The 23,441-nt window shown below is 48.0% G+C and overlaps 3 protein-coding genes across 3 annotated transcripts; all 3 read right to left on the bottom strand.

The window, feature by feature from the left end:
• Window positions 1-915: 915 nt before the first annotated feature.
• On the bottom strand, window positions 916-2,840 carry LOC110510949 (Histone H4). The gene has a single exon (XM_090204983.1). The coding sequence runs from the start codon at window positions 1,443-1,445 to the stop codon at window positions 1,134-1,136; it is 312 nt and encodes a 103-aa protein (XP_090061109.1). The 5' UTR covers window positions 1,446-2,840; the 3' UTR covers window positions 916-1,133.
• A 3,666-nt stretch (window positions 2,841-6,506) lies between these two features.
• On the bottom strand, window positions 6,507-7,300 carry LOC118940430 (histone H3-like). Its single transcript, XM_036949913.2, has one exon. The coding sequence runs from the start codon at window positions 7,035-7,037 to the stop codon at window positions 6,537-6,539; it is 501 nt and encodes a 166-aa protein (XP_036805808.1). The 5' UTR covers window positions 7,038-7,300; the 3' UTR covers window positions 6,507-6,536.
• An 8,751-nt stretch (window positions 7,301-16,051) lies between these two features.
• On the bottom strand, window positions 16,052-16,386 carry LOC118940457 (histone H4). Its single transcript, XM_036949941.2, has one exon. It carries the CDS (start codon window positions 16,384-16,386, stop codon window positions 16,075-16,077), a length of 312 nt encoding a protein of 103 aa, XP_036805836.1. The 3' UTR covers window positions 16,052-16,074.
• Window positions 16,387-23,441: the final 7,055 nt, after the last annotated feature.

Raw genomic sequence — 23,441 nt, 5'->3', positions numbered from 1 at the left:
CATGCACACATTCCTACCCTGTTCATGTCAGCATCATTTATTCCCTCTCCCCCCTTTTTGACATGTCCTCCACACACACACACACATATGGATTTGCTTTTTTCACTGACAGGTTGGGTGGCTCTTAAAAGAGCCTTTGGGTTACTACAGCACTCCAAATGGGCTGTTTACTTGGAGCTGGTGTACTTGGTCACGGCCTTGGTGCCCTCGGACACTGCGTGCTTGGCCAGCTCTCCGGGGAGCAGCAGGCGCACTGCGGTCTGGATCTCCCTGGAGGTGATGGTGGAACGCTTGTTGTAGTGGGCCAGGCGAGACGACTCTCCGGCGATACGCTCGAAGATGTCGTTCACGAACGAGTTCATGATTCCCATGGCCTTGGAGGAGATGCCGGTATCGGGGTGGACCTGCTTCAGGACTTTGTACACGTAAATGGCGTAGCTCTCCTTCCTCGACTTTCGGCGTTTCTTGCCGCCTTTCCCTGCGGTCTTGGTGACGGCTTTCTTGGAGCCCTTCTTGGGCGCGGACTTTGCTGGCTCGGGCATGATGCTGATGTCTCGCTGCTTCTCACAAACGAATGAGGGGGTGGAGAGCCCTTTCCCTCTTATGAAGACGAAGCTAAGCTAATTCGCCGGCCGTGGACACACCCCTGCTTTCTCATAGGCGCCCCTGCCATTTGCCCAGTGGAGCTGAGCGCGCATAAGAGCCTTCCACTCAGAGGCTTGCTTCCCTAACAAAGACCATAGCCTATGCTCTGTCACTGGTGGGGAATGGTGTGTTTCCAAAAAAGTCCTACAATGGCTAGAAATAAGGCCCCCCTTTTTGGTACTTGGTGGGGATTTCCCAGCCGTGGTGCCTCAGTAATACGACTGTACGCAAAGCCTGCACTGAACATAGCCTCCTGTCACGAATACTCCCTCCCTGTCCACTCAAGAGTGGCTCATGGTTTAATACGACTGTACGCAAAGCCTGCACTGAACATAGCCTCCTGTCACGAATACTCCCTCCCTGTCCACTCAAGAGTGGCTCATGGTTTCCTACGATAATGGATTTGACCCTTTTGAAGCGGATGTGGGTGGCTCTTAAAAGAGCCTTTGGGTTCAAGTCGGGATGTTGACGTTCCGAGAAGAGTGCGTTTAACCGCCGAAACCGTACAGGGTGCGTCCCTGGCGTTTCAGAGCGTAGACCACGTCCATGGCCGTAACGGTCTTCCTCTTGGCGTGCTCGGTGTAGGTGACGGCGTCACGGATCACGTTCTCAAGGAACACCTTCAGGACACCGCGGGTCTCCTCGTAGATCAGCCCGGAGATACGCTTCACGCCGCCACGGCGAGCCAGACGGCGAATGGCGGGCTTGGTGATTCCCTGGATGTTATCGCGGAGAACCTTACGGTGACGCTTGGCGCCTCCTTTTCCGAGTCCCTTGCCGCCTTTACCTCTTCCAGACATCGTGTGTTCACTAGCTGAGTTCAAGTGAATTAATGACGTAATTTTCGGTGCTCGGTGCTCTTATTATCTGCGTTTGGTGGACCTGATTGAAGCCAGTGGCACAGAAAGCGCGCGCTTTTGCCTGGCCTCTGCTGCAAAGGGGAGGGCGTTCGTTCTAGGGAACTATGGAGGAAGAAGAAATCAAAGCTACTTGCATGCGCGGGAAACACACTCAAATACTGAGCTATGTTGAACACAAGGCCCAACTGTGATGTCCCACTCTTCACATTGATTGGTGTTGTTCTTGTTGTTGTTGTTGTTGTTGCGCCTGATTCAACTCTTTCAATCAGCTGTGCCTCTCCAGGGCTTCAACAAAAATGCCTACTCTACCCCTGCCTGGAGTTGGGAAACACTGAACTAGTAGGATTCAACCCACTGCAGTTGCCAGTCACACCTAATAGAGATAGGCGTTAAAAACCTCAAATAGTGTCACAAGTACAAAGGAGAAACGAAGTGGCACAAACGGGAAACAAATACACAAGGAATGCCACAAATCCTAAGGGGTCCGTAATGTCACCTCAGCAGTCATGTAGCTCTTGAAGGCCATGTAATAACGTCATTCTTCTTTTTCTTCCCTAGACATGATCCAGGTGGCCATGGGACGGGTGGTGATACCTCTGCAAGCTGAAATGCAGTAAAACATTCCTCAGACACCCACCCAACACACACACAATAAAGGGATCATTTTCCTATGCGTACAGAGGTGATAGGGATGTGCAAATATTGTATGGTACTTTTTTCAAAAAACAATAACATAGCCTTATATTACGGAAATAGTGGTATGAGGTGGATCCTTTATAGGCCAGAGAGCCTCAGATGTTGCATTGAATGATCTCAACAGGTCATTTCAAAGGGGACAAATGAGGCCCAAGGGCACATACTGGCGATTGACCAATCGGTGCAGTTGATTCACATCTCAGATGTGACTAGGTATCATCTTACAACTTATTGTTGCCACAATTGTCTCTTACATGTACTTAGTGGCTGCCGGCCCTCGGTTTAGTACATCGAGCAACAGAGGTTGCCTTTTAGGAGAACGACTGACAAGCGTTCAACTAGCTGGGATGCAACTAGTGTCATCAAAGCACTTTGTCATAGCAAGTTAGAAGAAATAGGTTAAGGTTACGAAAAGGCTTAGGCTTACCCCAAATGCCACGTCCGTTCGTAGCTGTACTCCGTGTAGGCACAACAAGTCATCACACAGAGAGCACACTTGAAGCACAACTGCACTGCCTGGAAGGCCGCAACGGACTGAATTGGAATCCCTCAAACAGCACGCTAACTACATTCCGCTTTATGATGTCACAGTCAGCCCCTCGGAACACTGGTCCTCAACAATCTCAAACACCTTGGATACCCAAGCCAAACATTCTCGAATCACTCACATTCACAAATCAACCAGGGAGAAGAAGGCTGCCAGGAATTGAATGCTGAAAAGCTAACCTCCTTCACAGAGCAACATCATAGGACTGGGAGTTTGTGTTCAACAGCTTACGTTCCCCTATTATCAAGGGCTTAGTTCCTCTATAGGCTGCAGTGCAGATACTTCACATGCAGAGTACAACAACAAATAACAGAGGGCCTGTTACCACACCCTATAGGCTAGGAGTTGAACTTGGACCACAATGACATTGGTAGTAATTAGCCTGCAGCATAAATGACAGCTCCCTAACGGGGACATAAAGTGGAAATGGAAGTGCGACACATAGAGGAAAAGTCCTAATCCTAATCAAATAGACACATTTATTTGTTTATTCTTTTTTTTATTTCACCTTTATTTAACCAGGTAGGCAAGTTGAGAACAAGTTCTCATTTACAATTGCGACCTGGCCAAGATAAAGCAAAGCACTTCGACACATACAACGACACAGACTTACACATGGAGTAAAACAAACATACAGTCAATAATACAGTATAAACAAGTCTATATACGATGTGAGCAAATGAGGTGAGATAAGGGAGGTAAAGGCAAAAAAAGGCCATGGTGGCAAAGTAAATACAATATAGCAAGTAAAACACCGGAATGGTACATTTGCAATGGAAGAAATGTGCAAAGTAGAAATAAAAATAATGGGGTGCAAAGGAGCAAAATAAATAAATTCATTAAATACAGTAGGGAAAGAGGTAGTTGTTTGGCCTAAATTATAGGTGGGCTATGTACAGGTGCAGTAATCTGTGAGCTGCTCTGACAGTTGGTGCTTAAAGCTAGTGAGGGAGATAAGTGTTTCCAGTTTCAGAGATTTTTGTAGTTCGTTCCAGTCATTGGCAGCAGAGAACTGGAAGGAGAGGCGGCCAAAGAAAGAATTGGTTTTGGGGGTGACTAGAGAGATATACATACACCTGTTTAGCAGATGTCGGAAATGCTTGTGTTACTAGCTCCAACAGCACAGTCAAGTCTAACAAGTAATATCTAACCATGTTCCAACATTCCACACAATACACCCAAATGCAATTGGAATACATCAATATATGGACGAGCAATGTCAGACCGTCCGTAGACTAACATACCTTACAATACAATACTTTATATATCCACATGACATGAGCTATGCAAACCACCTCCACGTTAGGAATGTGCCCAGTGATATCTAACAAAAACACACACCTCCGTGGAACCCACATGGCAAGACAGGAAGGAAGACATGCAGGAGTGCTCATGAAGAAGACCGGAATCATCTCCAATCAAGTGAACAATGTCAAAGGAATAGGGCAAGTCATATAGATAGGGAGGCATTTCACCGCCACCCGCTGGACCACAAGTCATTTTGCCAACACTGGCTCATCATTCAAAGCCACATAGGGAGGGATCTTAACACCACCTGCTGGATCAGAAGTGCCACTCACAATGGCCACACAGACCATTTCTCCCTCAACCTGATGCAATTGTCACAACAAGTATGTGCTCAAAATCAAACATTAACTACAACAGATCATCAAATAGGCAAACACATGCTCATGTAGAGTACCTCAAATTATACAGTTACTTTGTCACCAAACCTAATCTGTCATTCATCTACAAATACATGCTCTTCTAAAGCCACAATGCAATGTTCACATGGTACATTTCATTTCTTACAATCTATGTCACTATTACTTCATTTGACTGCTCTTAAATCATATTCACTTAACCCTTTTCTTCACCTGCTGATTTTCTGCTGCTTTTGTCTCTTGCAGATTTGGACGTCATGTGAATCTATGTTTCTCAAGTATCAAAAGAGAGAAAATGAAAAACGGAATGCTACTTTTCTCTCTAGCCTAGTGCACTCTTTATCTGTAAGCTCCCCTACTGGTGTAGGTAGCTCCAAAAAAAGGTACAGATGCCATAGAACCTGATCTCGACGACCACATTTTACACCAATGCACCCCGACAATCGGTTGGTGGTCGGGAATCAAGTGGATGATTCTGGGACCAATTACAGGATAGGGGTGAGGGGTGTACTGAACTGTGCCTATAGCATGTCAAAAATCCCTCCAACGGGAAATAGGCCTTGGCAAATGGCCAGGGGCGCTGTCCTTTTCAGCACCACGGAGCTCCCCTATTACCTGTCTCATGAGTGAAGATGCAACAGCAGACAATTCCTGCTCTTTTGTCCTGCAATGACACACTTTAGCCGTGTCATTGCTGCATTTAACTGGCAGCCTGTATTTAGGGCCTTTACTTTGTCGTATCATTTGGTCAAGGGGTTTCGATTCGTCAGCAAATCTTCTTTGAAAAATGAACTAAATCCCACATCAGAAGTCGACTTCAAATCACGCCAAAGACACACGACTCTACTCAACCGGAGTCAATAGTATCAAATATTCTGCACTGTGAAGGTGTCATGTGCTGAGCCATTTAGTTCCTATGAAGCCTATTTGCGAAGCCAATGCAGCAATCACCACGTACCTGCCTGCATTGGTGATTGCTATTCTGTAATTGGTCAACTACTAATAGGGCAATCATCCCGGCAGCTTCGTAACAGCTGTTTTGCAAGCCCTTGACGATTACATCTATTGATTCCTGCTGTCCTGATACCTTTTCTCTTAATGGATCTCGGATCTAGTCTAAAGGCCTATCAATGGGTATGGCATTGGAATATTCAATCGCACACTGAATTCATCCCACTAAATACATTCCTTTCATTTCTCCATTTATTCCACCATATCGAAACAACTTACCTATGCACGCACACAAACAAGCACAGAAGGGCGACTTAATAATATCACGTCTAATTTGGTGGCCTACAACATTTCCTGTACCTTCAACCACAACGTTGGTAACAATTTTTTTCGACCACCTTTCACTTGCGCCGGACAGAGATATATCATTTTACTTTCAATAGCTTAGTCAGTCGCATGAATTATGGGGTGCACACAGCTAACGTTGTAATGATCGGATCAAAACATGGATTTTTGGGGCCATCGAGGAATGTCACATGGCCCAGAAATCATTGAATGGCCATTTTCACAAAGGAATAGACAGACTCTAGCATGTTACATTCCAAGAGCAATTGGAATCGAAAAAACACAACGTGCCCCACTTGGGGACCCGAGGACCGAGTTTGGGAAACGCTGGCCTGAAGATCAAATACCAATAGGGAGCCACTATGACGTGCTCACACGCTGACAGTACCCGCGTTTAACCACTAGATGGCCTCCGTGCTCCACGGTAAACTTTTCCCCTCTCATCAGCGGCACTGCAACATGGGACTTTCAAAGTCAGTTGTTCTTAGCTACATAGTGACCATTTTTGACACTTTTTGCCCTATATCATTACTATCACTCATTACTGCTAGTGTATTTTTCCCCTCTTCTACTCTAGGCATACATCTAATCACATATAGAGAGCGTTATTGAAACGACTCAAGTCAGTTAAGAACCAACTCTTATTTACAATCACGGCCGGTGGTGATACAGCCTGGAATCGAACCACGGTCTGTAGTGACTCGAGAACAGGGAACATACACGGTGGGAAAGGGGCGTGTACAAATGGAACAATTGTGCCTTTTTGACTGAAATATGGAGGTGGCTCTTAAAAGAGCCTTTGGGGGATTTTGGAGATCAGGTCATCGTTTATGCGCGCTCTCCGCGAATACGACGGGCCAGCTGGATGTCCTTGGGCATGATGGTCACCCTCTTGGCGTGGATGGCGCACAGGTTGGTGTCCTCGAACAGGCCGACCAGGTAAGCCTCGCTTGCCTCCTGCAGGGCCATCACTGCGGAACTCTGGAAGCGCAGGTCGGTCTTAAAGTCCTGGGCAATTTCTCGCACCAGGCGCTGGAAAGGCAGTTTGCGGATCAGCAGCTCAGTGGACTTCTGGTAACGACGGATCTCTCTAAGAGCCACGGTGCCGGGCCTGTAACGGTGAGGCTTCTTCACGCCGCCGGTGGCCGGGGCGCTCTTGCGCGCAGCCTTGGTGGCGAGCTGCTTCCTGGGTGCTTTGCCACCGGTGGATTTGCGAGCGGTTTGCTTGGTTCTGGCCATGGCGCTAGCTAGCTTCCTTCTTTCACAGTCGGAGTATAGCCTCAAAATGCCTATGTGAAGTTTATAAAGCCGGCAGCGGCGTCTGCTCATTGGTCACCATCTCCGCACCGCCCTGATTGGCCCGTTGCGGAGGCCTCCTCCGCCGCCCATTGGACGGGAGGCTCGGCCTCTCCGTGCCGCCCCAAAATGTAACCCCCACCCTCGCCGAGGCGCGCTTGGGTCTTTTGTTAGGGCCGCGAGCAACGTTACACTTTACGCGCAATAATGCTCTCATTCTAGCCTACTAGTTGTTATCCTTCATTTAGGCCTCATGTGGGCACTTGATACGGTGCCGTGTATATGTGTGTGTGTATCTAACACGCCAAATAATTGGCCAGGCATAGAAAGGACACTTTGCGCTTTTGTTGAGCTAGGTGGTTGGCTCTTAAAAGAGCCTTTGGGGGTTGAGTAGTCAAGTTGCAGCCGCACCAGCGATTTTACTTGGCTTTGACGGCCTTCTCAGTCTTCTTGGGGAGCAGCACTGCCTGGATGTTGGGCAGAACACCACCCTGAGCGATGGTCACGCCGCCAAGCAGTTTGTTCAGCTCCTCGTCGTTACGGACTGCCAGCTGCAGGTGACGGGGGATGATACGAGTCTTCTTGTTGTCACGGGCAGCGTTTCCGGCCAACTCCAGGATCTCAGCAGTCAGGTACTCGAGCACTGCGGCCAGGTACACTGGTGCGCCAGCGCCCACACGCTCGGCGTAGTTGCCTTTACGCAGCAGCCTGTGCACACGGCCCACGGGGAACTGGAGCCCGGCACGGGATGAACGTGTCTTTGCCTTCGCCCTGGCCTTGCCTCCGGTTTTGCCTCTTCCGCTCATATTGGTAGCTTCAGTATGTCACAGAAAGTCTGAATGAGCCGCTGGCCACCTCGAGAGCCTTACTTATACCTCGCCACAAAAGCCATCGATTGGCCACCGGACCGGTGTGGCCTTATCCAATTGGAGTGAGGGAGGGACAGACAGACAGGCAGTCAGCCCTAAGCCCGCCCCCACCCACCCGCCCGCAGGCAGGCAGGCAGCAGAGTGACGAGGGCTAGGCTACTCTGTTTCCCTCCGACTTTTGTGACTTTTTCACGTTGGCGGGAGCGCCAAAGTGACTACTCAAATCACTGAAACATGTATCAATCAATTCGAGAGTGGCTCATAATACCAATGGCTGCTGTCCAACCCACTATAGTATGTATGCTTCTTATTATCAGGATCAATGTGACATGCCAATTCTAACACATCACAACAATGTTGACTGGTGAGGGTGCTGCACTCTTGAGTGACAAATGTAAAGCCATTTAGCCACTCGAAAATGTGGTGCGTAAAAGTCATTCATTTCATTTCTTTTGCACCACGGGTAGGTAGGTGGAATGGAATGACATGCGCTTTTATGGAAAGAGGTGGGTGGCTCTTAAAAGAGCCTTTTGTGGTAACAACATGTGTCGAGTAGAAAGAACACTGTTTGTAATAGGTTTACTTCTTCTTGGGGGCTGCCTTCTTGGCCTTGGCCGCCTTGGGCTTGGCGGCTTTGGGCTTCGCTGCCTTGGTAGCCTTCTTGGGGCTCTTGGCCGCTTTCTTGGCCGCTGCGGCGGGCTTCTTCACCTTCTTTGGGCTCTTGGCGGCCTTTTTGGGTGTAGCGGGCTTCTTGGCCTTCTTGGGGGACTTCTTTGCGGCCACGGCCTTCTTGGCTGCTACCTTCTTGGGCTTCTTGGCGGCGGCGGGCTTCTTGGCGGCCACCTTCTGTTTGAATGCTAAATGACGAGACAGAGGCATTGATGCGAGTAACCAGTCTTGTTCAGTACATCACAACACATCCGGGTATCTGAAGCACCCCGGTAAAACACAAGAGTTGCAGTAATGAACATTTACCAACAGATGGCATCACTGTGCCATCTTACACCCATAACATCTTCCCTTTAATAAAATAGGACAGGAGGTGTCAATTCACTAACAAAACAAACCTAGTAACAATTTCCAACATGAACAGTTTAGTATTTTTTTTTTTTTTTTTTTTTTTTTCCAGAACAACAACACATTTTGATATTCTCTTCACTTTTATCTCTGTCAACAATCCCTGATGGGAAACCTACAGATTAAGTCTTTTTGGTGGCTGGGACAGACGCCCGCATCGTGAAAAGACAGGGGGCTTGTCTGCGAGGACTGCGGGTTCCCGCACAGGCGTGTCACCTGAATGTCTAAGGGGAGAATTGATGGGTGAGGGAGCGGCCGACCTGTGATCCCCTGGCTCTTCGCCCAGTGCCTCAGGCCCCATGTGACTTGCTGGGGTTCTGTCTTTTGTCATGCGACCCCTTTGACCATCAGGGTTCTGAGTAGGTGCTGTCTCAGCAATCCGAAGGTCAACCCTGTTACGACGGTACAGTGATCCATTCACTTCGACCAAGTAGGAGCGTGGTGCCACTTTCTGTACACAGGATCCGAGTCTCCAGAGGCCTGTCCGGTCCCCTGGTAGTGGCTTCATTCGCACCGTTTCACCCACCCTGAGCTCAGGTAAGTCTTTTGCTGATTTGTCGTAGATGAACTTGGAGACCTGTCTTCTGTGACGTAGCTTCACCAGCACGTCTGTCACCACACATGGCTCCAGGAGAGTGCTGGCTACTGGCAGAGCTGCTTTTAAGCGCCGTGCCATGAGGCGCTGTGCCGGGCTGCTGTCCATGCCTTCTGTCGGGGTATTGCGCCACTGCAGGATTGCTTTCCAAGCATCTTTGCCCTCTCGCAGAGCCTTTTTGCAGAGGTTCTTTGCGATTTTTACTGCGGACTCTGCCTTCCCATTAGCTTTTGGGTGTCGTGGTGATGAAGTGACGTGCTCGAATTCCCATCCTGCAGCAAATTTTCGGAACTCAACTCCGGAGAATTGGGGTCCATTGTCTGAAATTACCCTATCTGGCTGTCCATAGCGGGCAAACTGAGCCTTGCAGCGTTTGATCGTTGTCTCTGCTGAGAGGTCGGGGAGGAGGTCGATCTCCCAAAAGTCTGAGTAATGATCGACTACCAGCAGAAAGTCTTTGCCACTGTGCTGGAAGAGATCTAGACTTACTATCTGCCAGGGGCGCATCGGTAGCTCGTGGGACATCATCGTCTCTCTCTGTTGCTCAATGGCATATTCATTGCAGATTGTGCATTTACTGACATAGTCTTTAATTTCACTCTGCATTCCTGGCCAATACAGTGTGTCACGTGCTTGTCTGTAACAGGCCTCACCTCCTATGTGACTTGAGTGCACGCGTGCCAACATCTCAGGGCGCAGAGACCGGGGAATAACGACTCTCTGACTCTTGAATATCACTCCGTTTTGAACACTGAGCTCCTCTTTGATTGGCCAATATTCTCTGACGGCTAAAGCAGTTTCTTCCCTGCAGTCGGGCCAGCCCATCAGAATCACAGACCTCAATGCCTGGAGTTGCCCGTCCCTGTCTGTGTGCTGTCTGATTTGTATAAAGCGCTGGTCCGTAACATTAAGGTAGTCAGCCTGGTTGATGTGTTCAACATCCACTTGCTCTGTTTGCAAGCTGCACACTGCGTGTTGTTCATGCATGGAGCGTGTGTGAGTGCCTGATGCAGTAGCCCTGCTGAGCGTGTCACTCACATACATCTCTGGCCCTGGCTTATACACCACCTTGAGGTTGTAGTTTTGTAGGGCCAGTAGCATGCTCTGCAGTCGTTTTGGGGCATTCAGGAGAGGCTTGCTGAATATAGCAATAAGGGGCTTGTGATCGGTCTCTGCGGTAATATTGTCGCGCCCGTACAGGTAGTGGTGGAAGCGTTGGCATGCAAACACAATGCTGAGGCACTCCTTCTCTATCTGGGCATAGTTCTGCTCTGTTGGGGTGAGTGCCCTAGAGGCGAATGCCACAGGCTGGCCCTCCTGCATGAGGCAACAGCCAAGTCCATACTGGCTTGAGTCACTCTGAATCGTGACAGGTTTTGACACATTGTAGTATCGCAGTACAGGTGTCTGGGTGACCAGTTGTTTTATTTCCCTCACCGCTGCGTCATGTTTTGGGAGCCAATGCCAGATGGTGTCCTTGTCCATGAGCCTCCTCAGTGGCTCACACACTTCAGAGAGCCGCGGTAGGAATTTGGCCAGGTAGGTGACGAATCCGACGAAGCGCTGCACTCCCTTCACGTCAGATGGGTGGGGCATTTCCAAGACAGCCTTCACTTTTTCAGGATCCGCCTTCAATCCGGTGGAGGACAAGATGTGCCCATGAAAGCGGACCTCTGGCACTTTAAACTGAAGCTTTTTTATGCTTAGCCTTAGCTTGACCTGTCTGCATCTGACCATCAGGGCCAGCAGCTTGGCGTCATGGTCACATTCTGCCTCCTCATCACTGTCCCCACAGCCCACTACGAGAATGTCATCTGCTATGGGTTCCACGCCACTAAGTCCCATCAACAGCTCATGCTGTTTCCGCTGATACACCTCTGGAGCCACGGAGACACCAAACGGAAGCTTCAACCACCTCTTCCTGCCCCAGGGTGTCCAAAAGGTGGTCATGTAGCTGCTGGGCTCGTCGAGCTTGCACTGCAGAAAGGCATCTCTGGCATCCACGAGCGTGAAGACTCTGGCCTTTGGGAGCTTGTAAAGAACATCCTCCAACGTGGGCATAATGTAATGTGAACGTCGCAGAGCCCGGTTGAGGTGTTTAGGATCAATGCATATCCGTAGCTTGTCTGGTTTCTTGACGATAACCATATTACTTATCCAGTCCGTAGGCTCGGTGACGGATATGATGTGGCCATCTGCTTCGTATTTGTCAAGCTGAGCCTTCGTAGCTGCTTTCATGGCCACTGGTACATTGCGGGGTGCACACTGGACAGGCTGGATTTCTGCGTCCAACTCAAAGTGGACTTCCCCAGGAACTGACTCGACCGGTGCGTTGAAGACATCATGGTACTTGCTTAGGAGTGTCTCCTTGCTCAGGGGCCCAGCCTGGACTTTGTCAATAATGTTAAGATCAGCTGGGATGGTGAAGTTAATAAGTCCAAGGCGCTCGCATGTAGAACCTGACAGTAATGGCTGTTGACTAGCCTCAACTATTTCAAACTCAAGGGTGTATTTCTGGCCACGTAAAACACACTCTGTCACAAACAGGCCTAAAGAGGTCATGAACTGGCCTGAATACAGTTTCAGCTTGGTGCTACTCTGTGTGAGTTTGTCTCTGGGCGCAAGCCTCCTTTTGTCTTTAAGGCTCATAACGTTGCATGTGGCCCCTGAATCTAGCTGGCATTGCTGTGGTTTATTATTAAGTAGCAGAGTGACAAACCACTTTTGTCCTTTTGCCCTCACTGCCCCTATGCACTCGCTAGCATATACATCCTCTGTGCTGTCGTTCCCTTCATCTGTGTTTGTTTCCATGGAGTGCACTTTACCCTCCTTTCTCTTGCTTTTCATGCAGACCCTTGCGAAGTGATTAGCTGTACCACAGGATTTGCATATTTTTCCATAGGCTGGGCAGTGTTCTTTTCCTCGTCCATGAGAAATGCCACAATATCGGCATATATTGGGGTTGTCTACTGCAGAGTTGGCTGTAGTATTAGCATTAGCTGTGGCAAAGGGGAATTTCTTTACTGGCTGCCTGAATGTAGCATTTACATTGTCCGTATGTTGCCTTTCTAGCTCCATGGACCTCATCCGTATATCAGTAAGCTCTGCTGCACGGCATGTCTCCACTGCCAAGGCCAGCGTCAGGTCACGTTCTCTCAGCAAACGTCTGCGGGTGCCCTCATCCGTTATGCCAAGCACAATCGTATCTCTGATCAGTTCATCTCTTAAAGCACCATAGTCACATGTAGCTGCCTTTTCCCTTAACCTAGTGACAAAGCTGTCAATGGACTCCCCGTCCTCCTGTTTGCAACGACCGAAAACATAACGCTCGTAGATGACGTTCTTTGCTGGCGTAAAGTAATGTTCAAGAGCATCAAGAATAGCTATAGCGTTACCTTGCTGTGCTGCTGTTAGGTTCAGGTTGTGTTTGTATACGTGTCGGCATTCAGTTCCCATTATAGTCCTCAAAGTGGCAGCCACTACCTCATCTTCCTTTTCCAGAAGTCCCGTTGCTAGCGCGTAGTCCTCCCATTCACCTCTAAACGTATCCCAGTTCGTGCTCCAATCCCCGCTGAGCTTCATAACGGCGGGAGGGGGAATGTTCGCTGCCATGTCTAACCGATGCTAACAACACTGAAGCTAACTAGCAAACTCACTCTAGCTTAAGGCCAATTCCGGGCGAAATTTTACACAAATAAGCATTTGTTTGTAAACCAGAGCAGGTGACTCTAATTTGCGGAAAGCATGGTTAGTTATCCGACTCTGACACCATGTTTGAATGCTAAATGACGAGACAGAGGCATTGATGCGAGTAACCAGTCTTGTTCAGTACATCACAACACATCCGGGTATCTGAAGCACCCCGGTAAAACACAAGAGTTGCAGTAATGAACATTTACCAACAGATGGCATCACTGTGCCATCTTACACCCATAACACCTTCTTAGCTTTGGGGGCTGCGGCTTTCTTGGCGGGCTTCTTTGCCTCGACGGCCTTCTTGTTGAGCTTGAAGGAGCCGGAAGCACCGGTGCCCTTGGTCTGGACCAGGGTGCCCTTGGTGACGAGGCTCTTGACGGCGATCTTGACACGGGAGTTGTTCTTCTCCACGTCGTAGCCGCCTGCCGCCAGAGACTTCTTGAGCGCGGCCAGGGACACGCCGCTCCTCTCCTTGGAGGCGGACACCGCCTTGACGATGAGCTCGCCTACGCTGGGTCCCGCTTTCTTGGGCTTGGCTGCTGCCTTCTTCTTGGGTGCCTTGGCCGGCGCGGCGGCGGCGGGTGCTGGTGCGACTTCTGCCATGTCTGTCGTTCGGTCCGGTAAACACACACACTTACAACACTACGGTAGTCTGTGAGGAGGAGTACTTTGCTGTAGACGCTGCTCTGCGCTATTGAAGCTCCACACCGTGCAGGGGGCTGGCCTTAAACGCGACATGAGAACCATGTAGACTCAAGCCACCCAGCTCGGCTTCTCCGGGCTGGCCAAATGCTCTTTCACTTGTGTTTTCTGGTCGCCAATATCGGGCCAAAAGTCACCGACGGAGCCGTGTTTTTGGCCCAAAAGCGAACGGCCCAGCGAGCAGACTTGTGTCCGTTCAGAATAAAGTCATGTGGGCTGCAGAAGCCCCGTGCATTTTGCTGCGACTCGCTCAAAACCTCACCGTTCGACTGTCGGGTGGAGCGGTGCGCACTGCTTTTCCTGTGCTATTTGTCTCCTAAATGGCCTAAAAGTGCATCCGATTGCGAGCACCATTGATTGTGGAGTGAGCCGAGATGTCTGGCAAGGGAATCAAATGGTTTGGCGTCCCCTGATGTGCTCCTTGGTGTTTTAAAGGAGAGCTCTTTTGGGGACCTTAAAACACATGCACTTGTGAGGCCTGGCTGAGACTAGTTTCACGTTGTATTCGTCATGTGTCCAGGAGGCAAACGAAATAATACACTGTCCAACGACATGCTTACTTGCACTGTGTGTGTGTGTGTGTGTGATGTTTTATTAGTATGAGTTTATTAGTTGGATTTGGAGCCTGTGTGTTTTCTTGTGCTAGGTAGTCTCTCTCTCTGTCTGTGTGTCTCTTTCAAAAGCGTGTCAGAGAGAGAGAGAGAGAGAGAGAGATAGGCTTGTGGCCTTCTCGCAGTCCTTCCTCGCTTGACTCCGCAGCGTGACTCACTCGTGCCGGTCTTTGTGTCTGTGGGTCTTGGTGTCTGGCTGTGCGGCCGGCGCTATGGAGGCTGGCGCCCCATGTGCTTGTCCGCCCTGATATAGGCCTAGAGAGAGAGAGATTTGGAGCCTCTTCTTCTCTCTCCTCCTCCCTCTTGTACAGGTGTGTGTAAGGGATGTGAAACGGCTAGTTTCAATCGGTGACGTCACTTGCTCTGAGACTGTTGTTGATGATGTGTGCAGAGGGTCCCTGGTTCGGCCTAAAGTTATACTGTTACACAGGCTCCAGTCATCGGAGCACGAGTGGAATCCCACTCACTGTGTTATACTACCATGCACACATTCCTACCCTGTTCATGTCAGCATCATTTATTCCCTCTCCCCCCTTTTTGACATGTCCTCCACACACACATATGGATTTGCTTTTTTCACTGACAGGTTGGGTGGCTCTTAAAAGAGCCTTTGGGTTACTACAGCACTCCAAATGGGCTGTTTACTTGGAGCTGGTGTACTTGGTCACGGCCTTGGTGCCCTCGGACACTGCGTGCTTGGCCAGCTCTCCGGGGAGCAGCAGGCGCACTGCGGTCTGGATCTCCCTGGAGGTGATGGTGGAACGCTTGTTGTAGTGGGCCAGGCGAGACGACTCTCCGGCGATACGCTCGAAGATGTCGTTCACGAACGAGTTCATGATTCCCATGGCCTTGGAGGAGATGCCGGTATCGGGGTGGACCTGCTTCAGGACTTTGTACACGTAAATGGCGTAGCTCTCCTTCCTCGACTTTCGGCGTTTCTTGCCGCCTTTCCCTGCGGTCTTGGTGACGGCTTTCTTGGAGCCCTTCTTGGGCGCGGACTTTGCTGGCTCGGGCATGATGCTGATGTCTCGCTGCTTCTCACAAACGAATGAGGGGGTGGAGAGCCCTTTCCCTCTTATGAAGACGAAGCTAAGCTAATTCGCCGGCCGTGGACACACCCCTGCTTTCTCATAGGCGCCCCTGCCATTTGCCCAGTGGAGCTGAGCGCGCATAAGAGCCTTCCACTCAGAGGCTTGCTTCCCTAACAAAGACCATAGCCTATGCTCTGTCACTGGTGGGGAATGGTGTGTTTCCAAAAAAGTCCTACAATGGCCAGAAATAAGGCCCCCCTTTTTGGTACTTGGTGGGGATTTCCCAGCCGTGGTGCCTCAGTAATACGACTGTACGCAAAGCCTGCACTGAACATAGCCTCCTGTCACGAATACTCCCTCCCTGTCCACTCAAGAGTGGCTCATGGTTTCCTACGATAATGGATTTGACCCTTTTGAAGCGGATGTGGGTGGCTCTTAAAAGAGCCTTTGGGTTCAAGTCGGGATGTTGACGTTCCGAGAAGAGTGCGTTTAACCGCCGAAACCGTACAGGGTGCGTCCCTGGCGTTTCAGAGCGTAGACCACGTCCATGGCCGTAACGGTCTTCCTCTTGGCGTGCTCGGTGTAGGTGACGGCGTCACGGATCACGTTCTCAAGGAACACCTTCAGGACACCGCGGGTCTCCTCGTAGATCAGCCCGGAGATACGCTTCACGCCGCCACGGCGAGCCAGACGGCGAATGGCGGGCTTGGTGATTCCCTGGATGTTATCGCGGAGAACCTTACGGTGACGCTTGGCGCCTCCTTTTCCGAGTCCCTTGCCGCCTTTACCTCTTCCAGACATCGTGTGTTCGCTAGCTGAGTTCAAGTGAATTAATGACGTAATTTTTTTTAATTTTTTTTTTAGTAGTAGACAATGGACCTGATCGGACAGCTCAGAGCCTCTGCTCTTTTCTGTCCATAAAAAACAATTGGATTAGTGGAAGAGGCAGGGCAGGCCAGGAACAAGGAAGAAGGGTGTGGTCAGCATGGCATCACCCGAGGCTGAATGCCCTAAGGTTTTTATCAGAACGGTTAGTTTCGCCTTTTTGCTTTTCCCGACATTAATTCGTGGTGTTTTGTTTTAAAAATAGAGGTAAAAAATAAATAAAAATAAATAAATAAAAATAAATTTTTTTTTTTTAAAAATAAGAGGAGAAAAAGGAGGAATAAAAGAGGGATAAAAGGACTTCATTAAAATTGTAGCTCACAGCTGTGCATGGGGAGAGGGGTCAGGGTGCTAAGGAGTGCATTCACATGTATCTACACATTTTCACAAATATCTACACATTTTCATACACACTTATTTTTTGTATTTTTTTTTTTTTATTTTTTTTTTGTATTTTTTTGTATTTTTTTCCTTTCTTTTTTCTTTTCTTTCTTTTTTTTCTTCCTCTCTTCTAGGTCAGCTTCAGCATTATGGACATGGGTGTATCTGTGGTCCATTTGGCCTGTCCTACGGCTTCCTTCAATGATGGGTTGTGAGTGGCTCTGTTGATGAACTTCTGGCCAATGACTGACTGTCTGTTGTTGATTGATGTCAGTCCAGATATGCTGTTAACGTAGTGGTTGCTGATGTATCTTGGTAGTCTGTAAGCCATTTTTGCTGCCATGTTTTGGACTATCTGTAGCCGATTCATCTGCTGCGGTGAAGCTGTTATCCAGGCTGGCAGGGCGTATTCAAAGAGGGGTCGGATGTAGCTGATGTAGACTTTCAGCACTGTCTGAGGTGAGGCTCCATATTTTCTTCCGCACAGCGTTTTTAGGTGGTTTAGTCTTTTTCGTCCCTCTCTCTCTATGTTCGCTATATGGGTTGTCCAGCGCATGTTCTTCTGGAAGGTGACTCCAAGGAATTTTGCTTCTTTTTCTACTTTTATTGTTTCACCGTAGAGTTTGAGATCTATGGGTTTCCTGGTTCTTTTCCCTGTGCTTTTTGTGAAGAGGACACATTGGGTCTTTTGTGGGTTCAATTTTACTCGCCACATGTTGGACCACGACTCGATCATTTCAATAGACTTCTGGAGTTTTTTTGCAGCAAGTTGAGGACATTTGGAGCTGGACCAGTAGCAGAGGTCATCGGCAAACTGTGAGACTTGATCTACGGTGGGTGGAGGGTAGTAGATATCTGATATGTAGAGTAGAAAAAGTAGCGGGCTTAGAACTGCCCCCTGTGGGACACCTGCCTCCGGGGTGAAAGGTGAGGATATTGCTGTGGAGACCTTCACTTTAATTGTACGGTTGTGGAGAAAGCTGGTGATGATGTTTCTGATGGAGAGCGGTAGTTTGAGATTGGAATCTGCGAGCCGGTAACACAGTCCATTGTGCCACATCTTGTCAAATGCTTTCTCTATGTCAAAGAAAACCGCCAGGGTAAGTTCTTTTTTCTTGAAGTTCCGAAGGATGTCCTCTGACAGTCTTAGAATGTTATCGGTGGTTGATCTTGCTTTCCTGAAGCCAGCTTGGTGGATTCCAAGGAGGCCCATTTCCTCGGTGTGGCCGCTCAGTCTTTGGGTGAGTACTCGCTCAAACAGCTTCCCGACATGACTGAGGAGGCTGATTGGTCTGTAGCTTGTGACGTTGTATGGGTCTTTGCCAGGTTTGTGGATCATCGTGACAACTGCAGATTTCCAGGGTAGGGGAAAGTAGCCTTCCGTGAGACATGCTGTGAAGAGGTTGGAAAGAAGGTGCAGGTATTCGTCAGGTGCTTGTTTGATGAGTGTGCTGTCAATGTTGTCTTCCCCTGGTGCTTTGTTTTTTGTTTTTTTCAGGTGGGTCTTGATTTCTTCAATGCTCACAGAGCGGGTGAGGGGATGGTCTACTGGTGTCGGATTTGAGGTATTGACGTAATTTTCGGTGCTCGGTGCTCTTATTATCTGCGTTTGGTGGACCTGATTGAAGCCAGTGGCACAGAAAGCGCGCGCTTTTGCCTGGCCTCTGCTGCAAAGGGGAGGGCGTTCGTTCTAGGGAACTATGGAGGAAGAAGAAATCAAAGCTACTTGCATGCGCGGGAAACACACTCAAATACTGAGCTATGTTGAACACAAGGCCCAACTGTGATGTCCCACTCTTCACATTGATTGGTGTTGTTCTTCTTGTTGTTGTTGTTGTTGTTGCGCCTGATTCAACTCTTTCAATCAGCTGTGCCTCTCCAGGGCTTCAACAAAAATGCCTACTCTACCCCTGCCTGGAGTTGGGAAACACTGAACTAGTAGGATTCAACCCACTGCAGTTGCCAGTCACACCTAATAGAGATAGGCGTTAAAAACCTCAAATAGTGTCACAAGTACAAAGGAGAAACGAAGTGGCACAAACGGGAAACAAATACACAAGGAATGCCACAAATCCTAAGGGGTCCGTAATGTCACCTCAGCAGTCATGTAGCTCTTGAAGGCCATGTAATAACGTCATTCTTCTTTTTCTTCCCTAGACATGATCCAGGTGGCCATGGGACGGGTGGTGATACCTCTGCAAGCTGAAATGCAGTAAAACATTCCTCAGACACCCACCCAACACACACACAATAAAGGGATCATTTTCCTATGCGTACAGAGGTGATAGGGATGTGCAAATATTGTATGGTACTTTTTTCAAAAAACAATAACATAGCCTTATATTACGGAAATAGTGGTATGAGGTGGATCCTTTATAGGCCAGAGAGCCTCAGATGTTGCATTGAATGATCTCAACAGGTCATTTTAAAGGGGACAAATGAGGCCCAAGGGCACATACTGGCGATTGACCAATCGGTGCAGTTGATTCACATCTCAGATGTGACTAGGTATCATCTTACAACTTATTGTTGCCACAATTGTCTCTTACATGTACTTAGTGGCTGCCGGCCCTCGGTTTAGTACATCGAGCAACAGAGGTTGCCTTTTAGGAGAACGACTGACAAGCGTTCAACTAGCTGGGATGCAACTAGTGTCATCAAAGCACTTTGTCATAGCAAGTTAGAAGAAATAGGTTAAGGTTACGAAAAGGCTTAGGCTTACCCCAAATGCCACGTCCGTTCGTAGCTGTACTCCGTGTAGGCACAACAAGTCATCACACAGAGAGCACACTTGAAGCACAACTGCACTGCCTGGAAGGCCGCAACGGACTGAATTGGAATCCCTCAAACAGCACGCTAACTACATTCCGCTTTATGATGTCACAGTCAGCCCCTCGGAACACTGGTCCTCAACAATCTCAAACACCTTGGATACCCAAGCCAAACATTCTCGAATCACTCACATTCACAAATCAACCAGGGAGAAGAAGGCTGCCAGGAATTGAATGCTGAAAAGCTAACCTCCTTCACAGAGCAACATCATAGGACTGGGAGTTTGTGTTCAACAGCTTACGTTCCCCTATTATCAAGGGCTTAGTTCCTCTATAGGCTGCAGTGCAGATACTTCACATGCAGAGTACAACAACAAATAAAAGAGGGCCTGTTACCACACCCTATAGGCTAGGAGTTGAACTTGGACCACAATGACATTGGTAGTAATTAGCCTGCAGCATAAATGACAGCTCCCTAACGGGGACATAAAGTGGAAATGGAAGTGCGACACATAGAGGAAAAGTCCTAATCCTAATCAAATAGACACATTTATTTGTTTATTCTTTTTTTTATTTCACCTTTATTTAACCAGGTAGGCAAGTTGAGAACAAGTTCTCATTTACAATTGCGACCTGGCCAAGATAAAGCAAAGCACTTCGACACATACAACGACACAGACTTACACATGGAGTAAAACAAACATACAGTCAATAATACAGTATAAACAAGTCTATATACGATGTGAGCAAATGAGGTGAGATAAGGGAGGTAAAGGCAAAAAAAGGCCATGGTGGCAAAGTAAATACAATATAGCAAGTAAAACACCGGAATGGTACATTTGCAATGGAAGAAATGTGCAAAGTAGAAATAAAAATAATGGGGTGCAAAGGAGCAAAATAAATAAATTCATTAAATACAGTAGGGAAAGAGGTAGTTGTTTGGCCTAAATTATAGGTGGGCTATGTACAGGTGCAGTAATCTGTGAGCTGCTCTGACAGTTGGTGCTTAAAGCTAGTGAGGGAGATAAGTGTTTCCAGTTTCAGAGATTTTTGTAGTTCGTTCCAGTCATTGGCAGCAGAGAACTGGAAGGAGAGGCGGCCAAAGAAAGAATTGGTTTTGGGGGTGACTAGAGAGATATACATACACCTGTTTAGCAGATGTCGGAAATGCTTGTGTTACTAGCTCCAACAGCACAGTCAAGTCTAACAAGTAATATCTAACCATGTTCCAACATTCCACACAATACACCCAAATGCAATTGGAATACATCAATATATGGACGAGCAATGTCAGACCGTCCGTAGACTAACATACCTTACAATACAATACTTTATATATCCACATGACATGAGCTATGCAAACCACCTCCACGTTAGGAATGTGCCCAGTGATATCTAACAAAAACACACACCTCCGTGGAACCCACATGGCAAGACAGGAAGGAAGACATGCAGGAGTGCTCATGAAGAAGACCGGAATCATCTCCAATCAAGTGAACAATGTCAAAGGAATAGGGCAAGTCATATAGATAGGGAGGCATTTCACCGCCACCCGCTGGACCACAAGTCATTTTGCCAACACTGGCTCATCATTCAAAGCCACATAGGGAGGGATCTTAACACCACCTGCTGGATCAGAAGTGCCACTCACAATGGCCACACAGACCATTTCTCCCTCAACCTGATGCAATTGTCACAACAAGTATGTGCTCAAAATCAAACATTAACTACAACAGATCATCAAATAGGCAAACACATGCTCATGTAGAGTACCTCAAATTATACAGTTACTTTGTCACCAAACCTAATCTGTCATTCATCTACAAATACATGCTCTTCTAAAGCCACAATGCAATGTTCACATGGTACATTTCATTTCTTACAATCTATGTCACTATTACTTCATTTGACTGCTCTTAAATCATATTCACTTAACCCTTTTCTTCACCTGCTGATTTTCTGCTGCTTTTGTCTCTTGCAGATTTGGACGTCATGTGAATCTATGTTTCTCAAGTATCAAAAGAGAGAAAATGAAAAACGGAATGCTACTTTTCTCTCTAGCCTAGTGCACTCTTTATCTGTAAGCTCCCCTACTGGTGTAGGTAGCTCCAAAAAAAGGTACAGATGCCATAGAACCTGATCTCGACGACCACATTTTACACCAATGCACCCACGACAATCGGTTGGTGGTCGGGAATCAAGTGGATGATTCTGGGACCAATTACAGGATAGGGGTGAGGGGTGTACTGAACTGTGCCTATAGCATGTCAAAAATCCCTCCAACGGGAAATAGGCCTTGGCAAATGGCCAGGGGCGCTGTCCTTTTCAGCACCACGGAGCTCCCCTATTACCTGTCTCATGAGTGAAGATGCAACAGCAGACAATTCCTGCTCTTTTGTCCTGCAATGACACACTTTAGCCGTGTCATTGCTGCATTTAACTGGCAGCCTGTATTTAGGGCCTTTACTTTGTCGTATCATTTGGTCAAGGGGTTTCGATTCGTCAGCAAATCTTCTTTGAAAAATGAACTAAATCCCACATCAGAAGTCGACTTCAAATCACGCCAAAGACACACGACTCTACTCAACCGGAGTCAATAGTATCAAATATTCTGCACTGTGAAGGTGTCATGTGCTGAGCCATTTAGTTCCTATGAAGCCTATTTACGAAGCCAATGCAGCAATCACCACGTACCTGCCTGCATTGGTGATTGCTATTCTGTAATTGGTCAACTACTAATAGGGCAATCATCCCGGCAGCTTCGTAACAGCTGTTTTGCAAGCCCTTGACGATTACATCTATTGATTCCTGCTGTCCTGATACCTTTTCTCTTAAGGGATCTCGGATCTAGTCTAAAGGCCTATCAATGGGTATGGCATTGGAATATTCAATCGCACACTGAATTCATCCCACTAAATACATTCCTTTCATTTCTCCATTTATTCCACCATATCGAAACAACTTACCTATGCACGCACACAAACAAGCACAGAAGGGCGACTTAATAATATCACGTCTAATTTGGTGGCCTACAACATTTCCTGTACCTTCAACCACAACGTTGGTAACAATTTTTTTCGACCACCTTTCACTTGCGCCGGACAGAGATATATCATTTTACTTTCAATAGCTTAGTCAGTCGCATGAATTATGGGGTGCACACAGCTAACGTTGTAATGATCGGATCAAAACATGGATTTTTGGGGCCATCGAGGAATGTCACATGGCCCAGAAATCATTGAATGGCCATTTTCACAAAGGAATAGACAGACTCATTCCAAGAGCAATTGGAATCGAAAAAACACAACGTGCCCCACTTGGGGACCCGAGGACCGAGTTTGGGAAACGCTGGCCTGAAGATCAAATACCAATAGGGAGCCACTATGACGTGCTCACACGCTGACAGTACCCGCGTTTAACCACTAGATGGCCTCCGTGCTCCACGGTAAACTTTTCCCCTCTCATCAGCGGCACTGCAACATGGGACTTTCAAAGTCAGTTGTTCTTAGCTACATAGTGACCATTTTTAACACTTTTTGCCCTATATCATTACTATCACTCATTACTGCTAGTGTATTTTTCCCCTCTTCTACTCTAGGCATACATCTAATCACATATAGAGAGCGTTATTGAAACGACTCAAGTCAGTTAAGAACCAACTCTTATTTACAATCACGGCCGGTGGTGATACAGCCTGGAATCGAACCACGGTCTGTAGTGACTCGAGAACAGGGAACATACACGGTGGGAAAGGGGCGTGTACAAATGGAACAATTGTGCCTTTTTGACTGAAATATGGAGGTGGCTCTTAAAAGAGCC

The sequence above is a fragment of the Oncorhynchus mykiss genome, chromosome 17 (genome assembly GCF_057628025.1).
Source record: "Oncorhynchus mykiss isolate SJ-2025 chromosome 17, ASM5762802v1, whole genome shotgun sequence".
Classification (NCBI taxonomy): Eukaryota; Metazoa; Chordata; class Actinopteri; order Salmoniformes; family Salmonidae; genus Oncorhynchus; species Oncorhynchus mykiss.
This window is presented reverse-complemented; position numbering and strand designations above follow the sequence as displayed.

Coding starts and splice junctions, on each gene's coding strand:
- LOC110510949 (XM_090204983.1), bottom strand. CDS start 1,445: ATGTCTGGAAGAGGTAAAGGCGGCAAGGGACTCGGAAAAGGAGGCGCC.
- LOC118940430 (XM_036949913.2), bottom strand. CDS start 7,037: ATGAGCAGACGCCGCTGCCGGCTTTATAAACTTCACATAGGCATTTTG.
- LOC118940457 (XM_036949941.2), bottom strand. CDS start 16,386: ATGTCTGGAAGAGGTAAAGGCGGCAAGGGACTCGGAAAAGGAGGCGCC.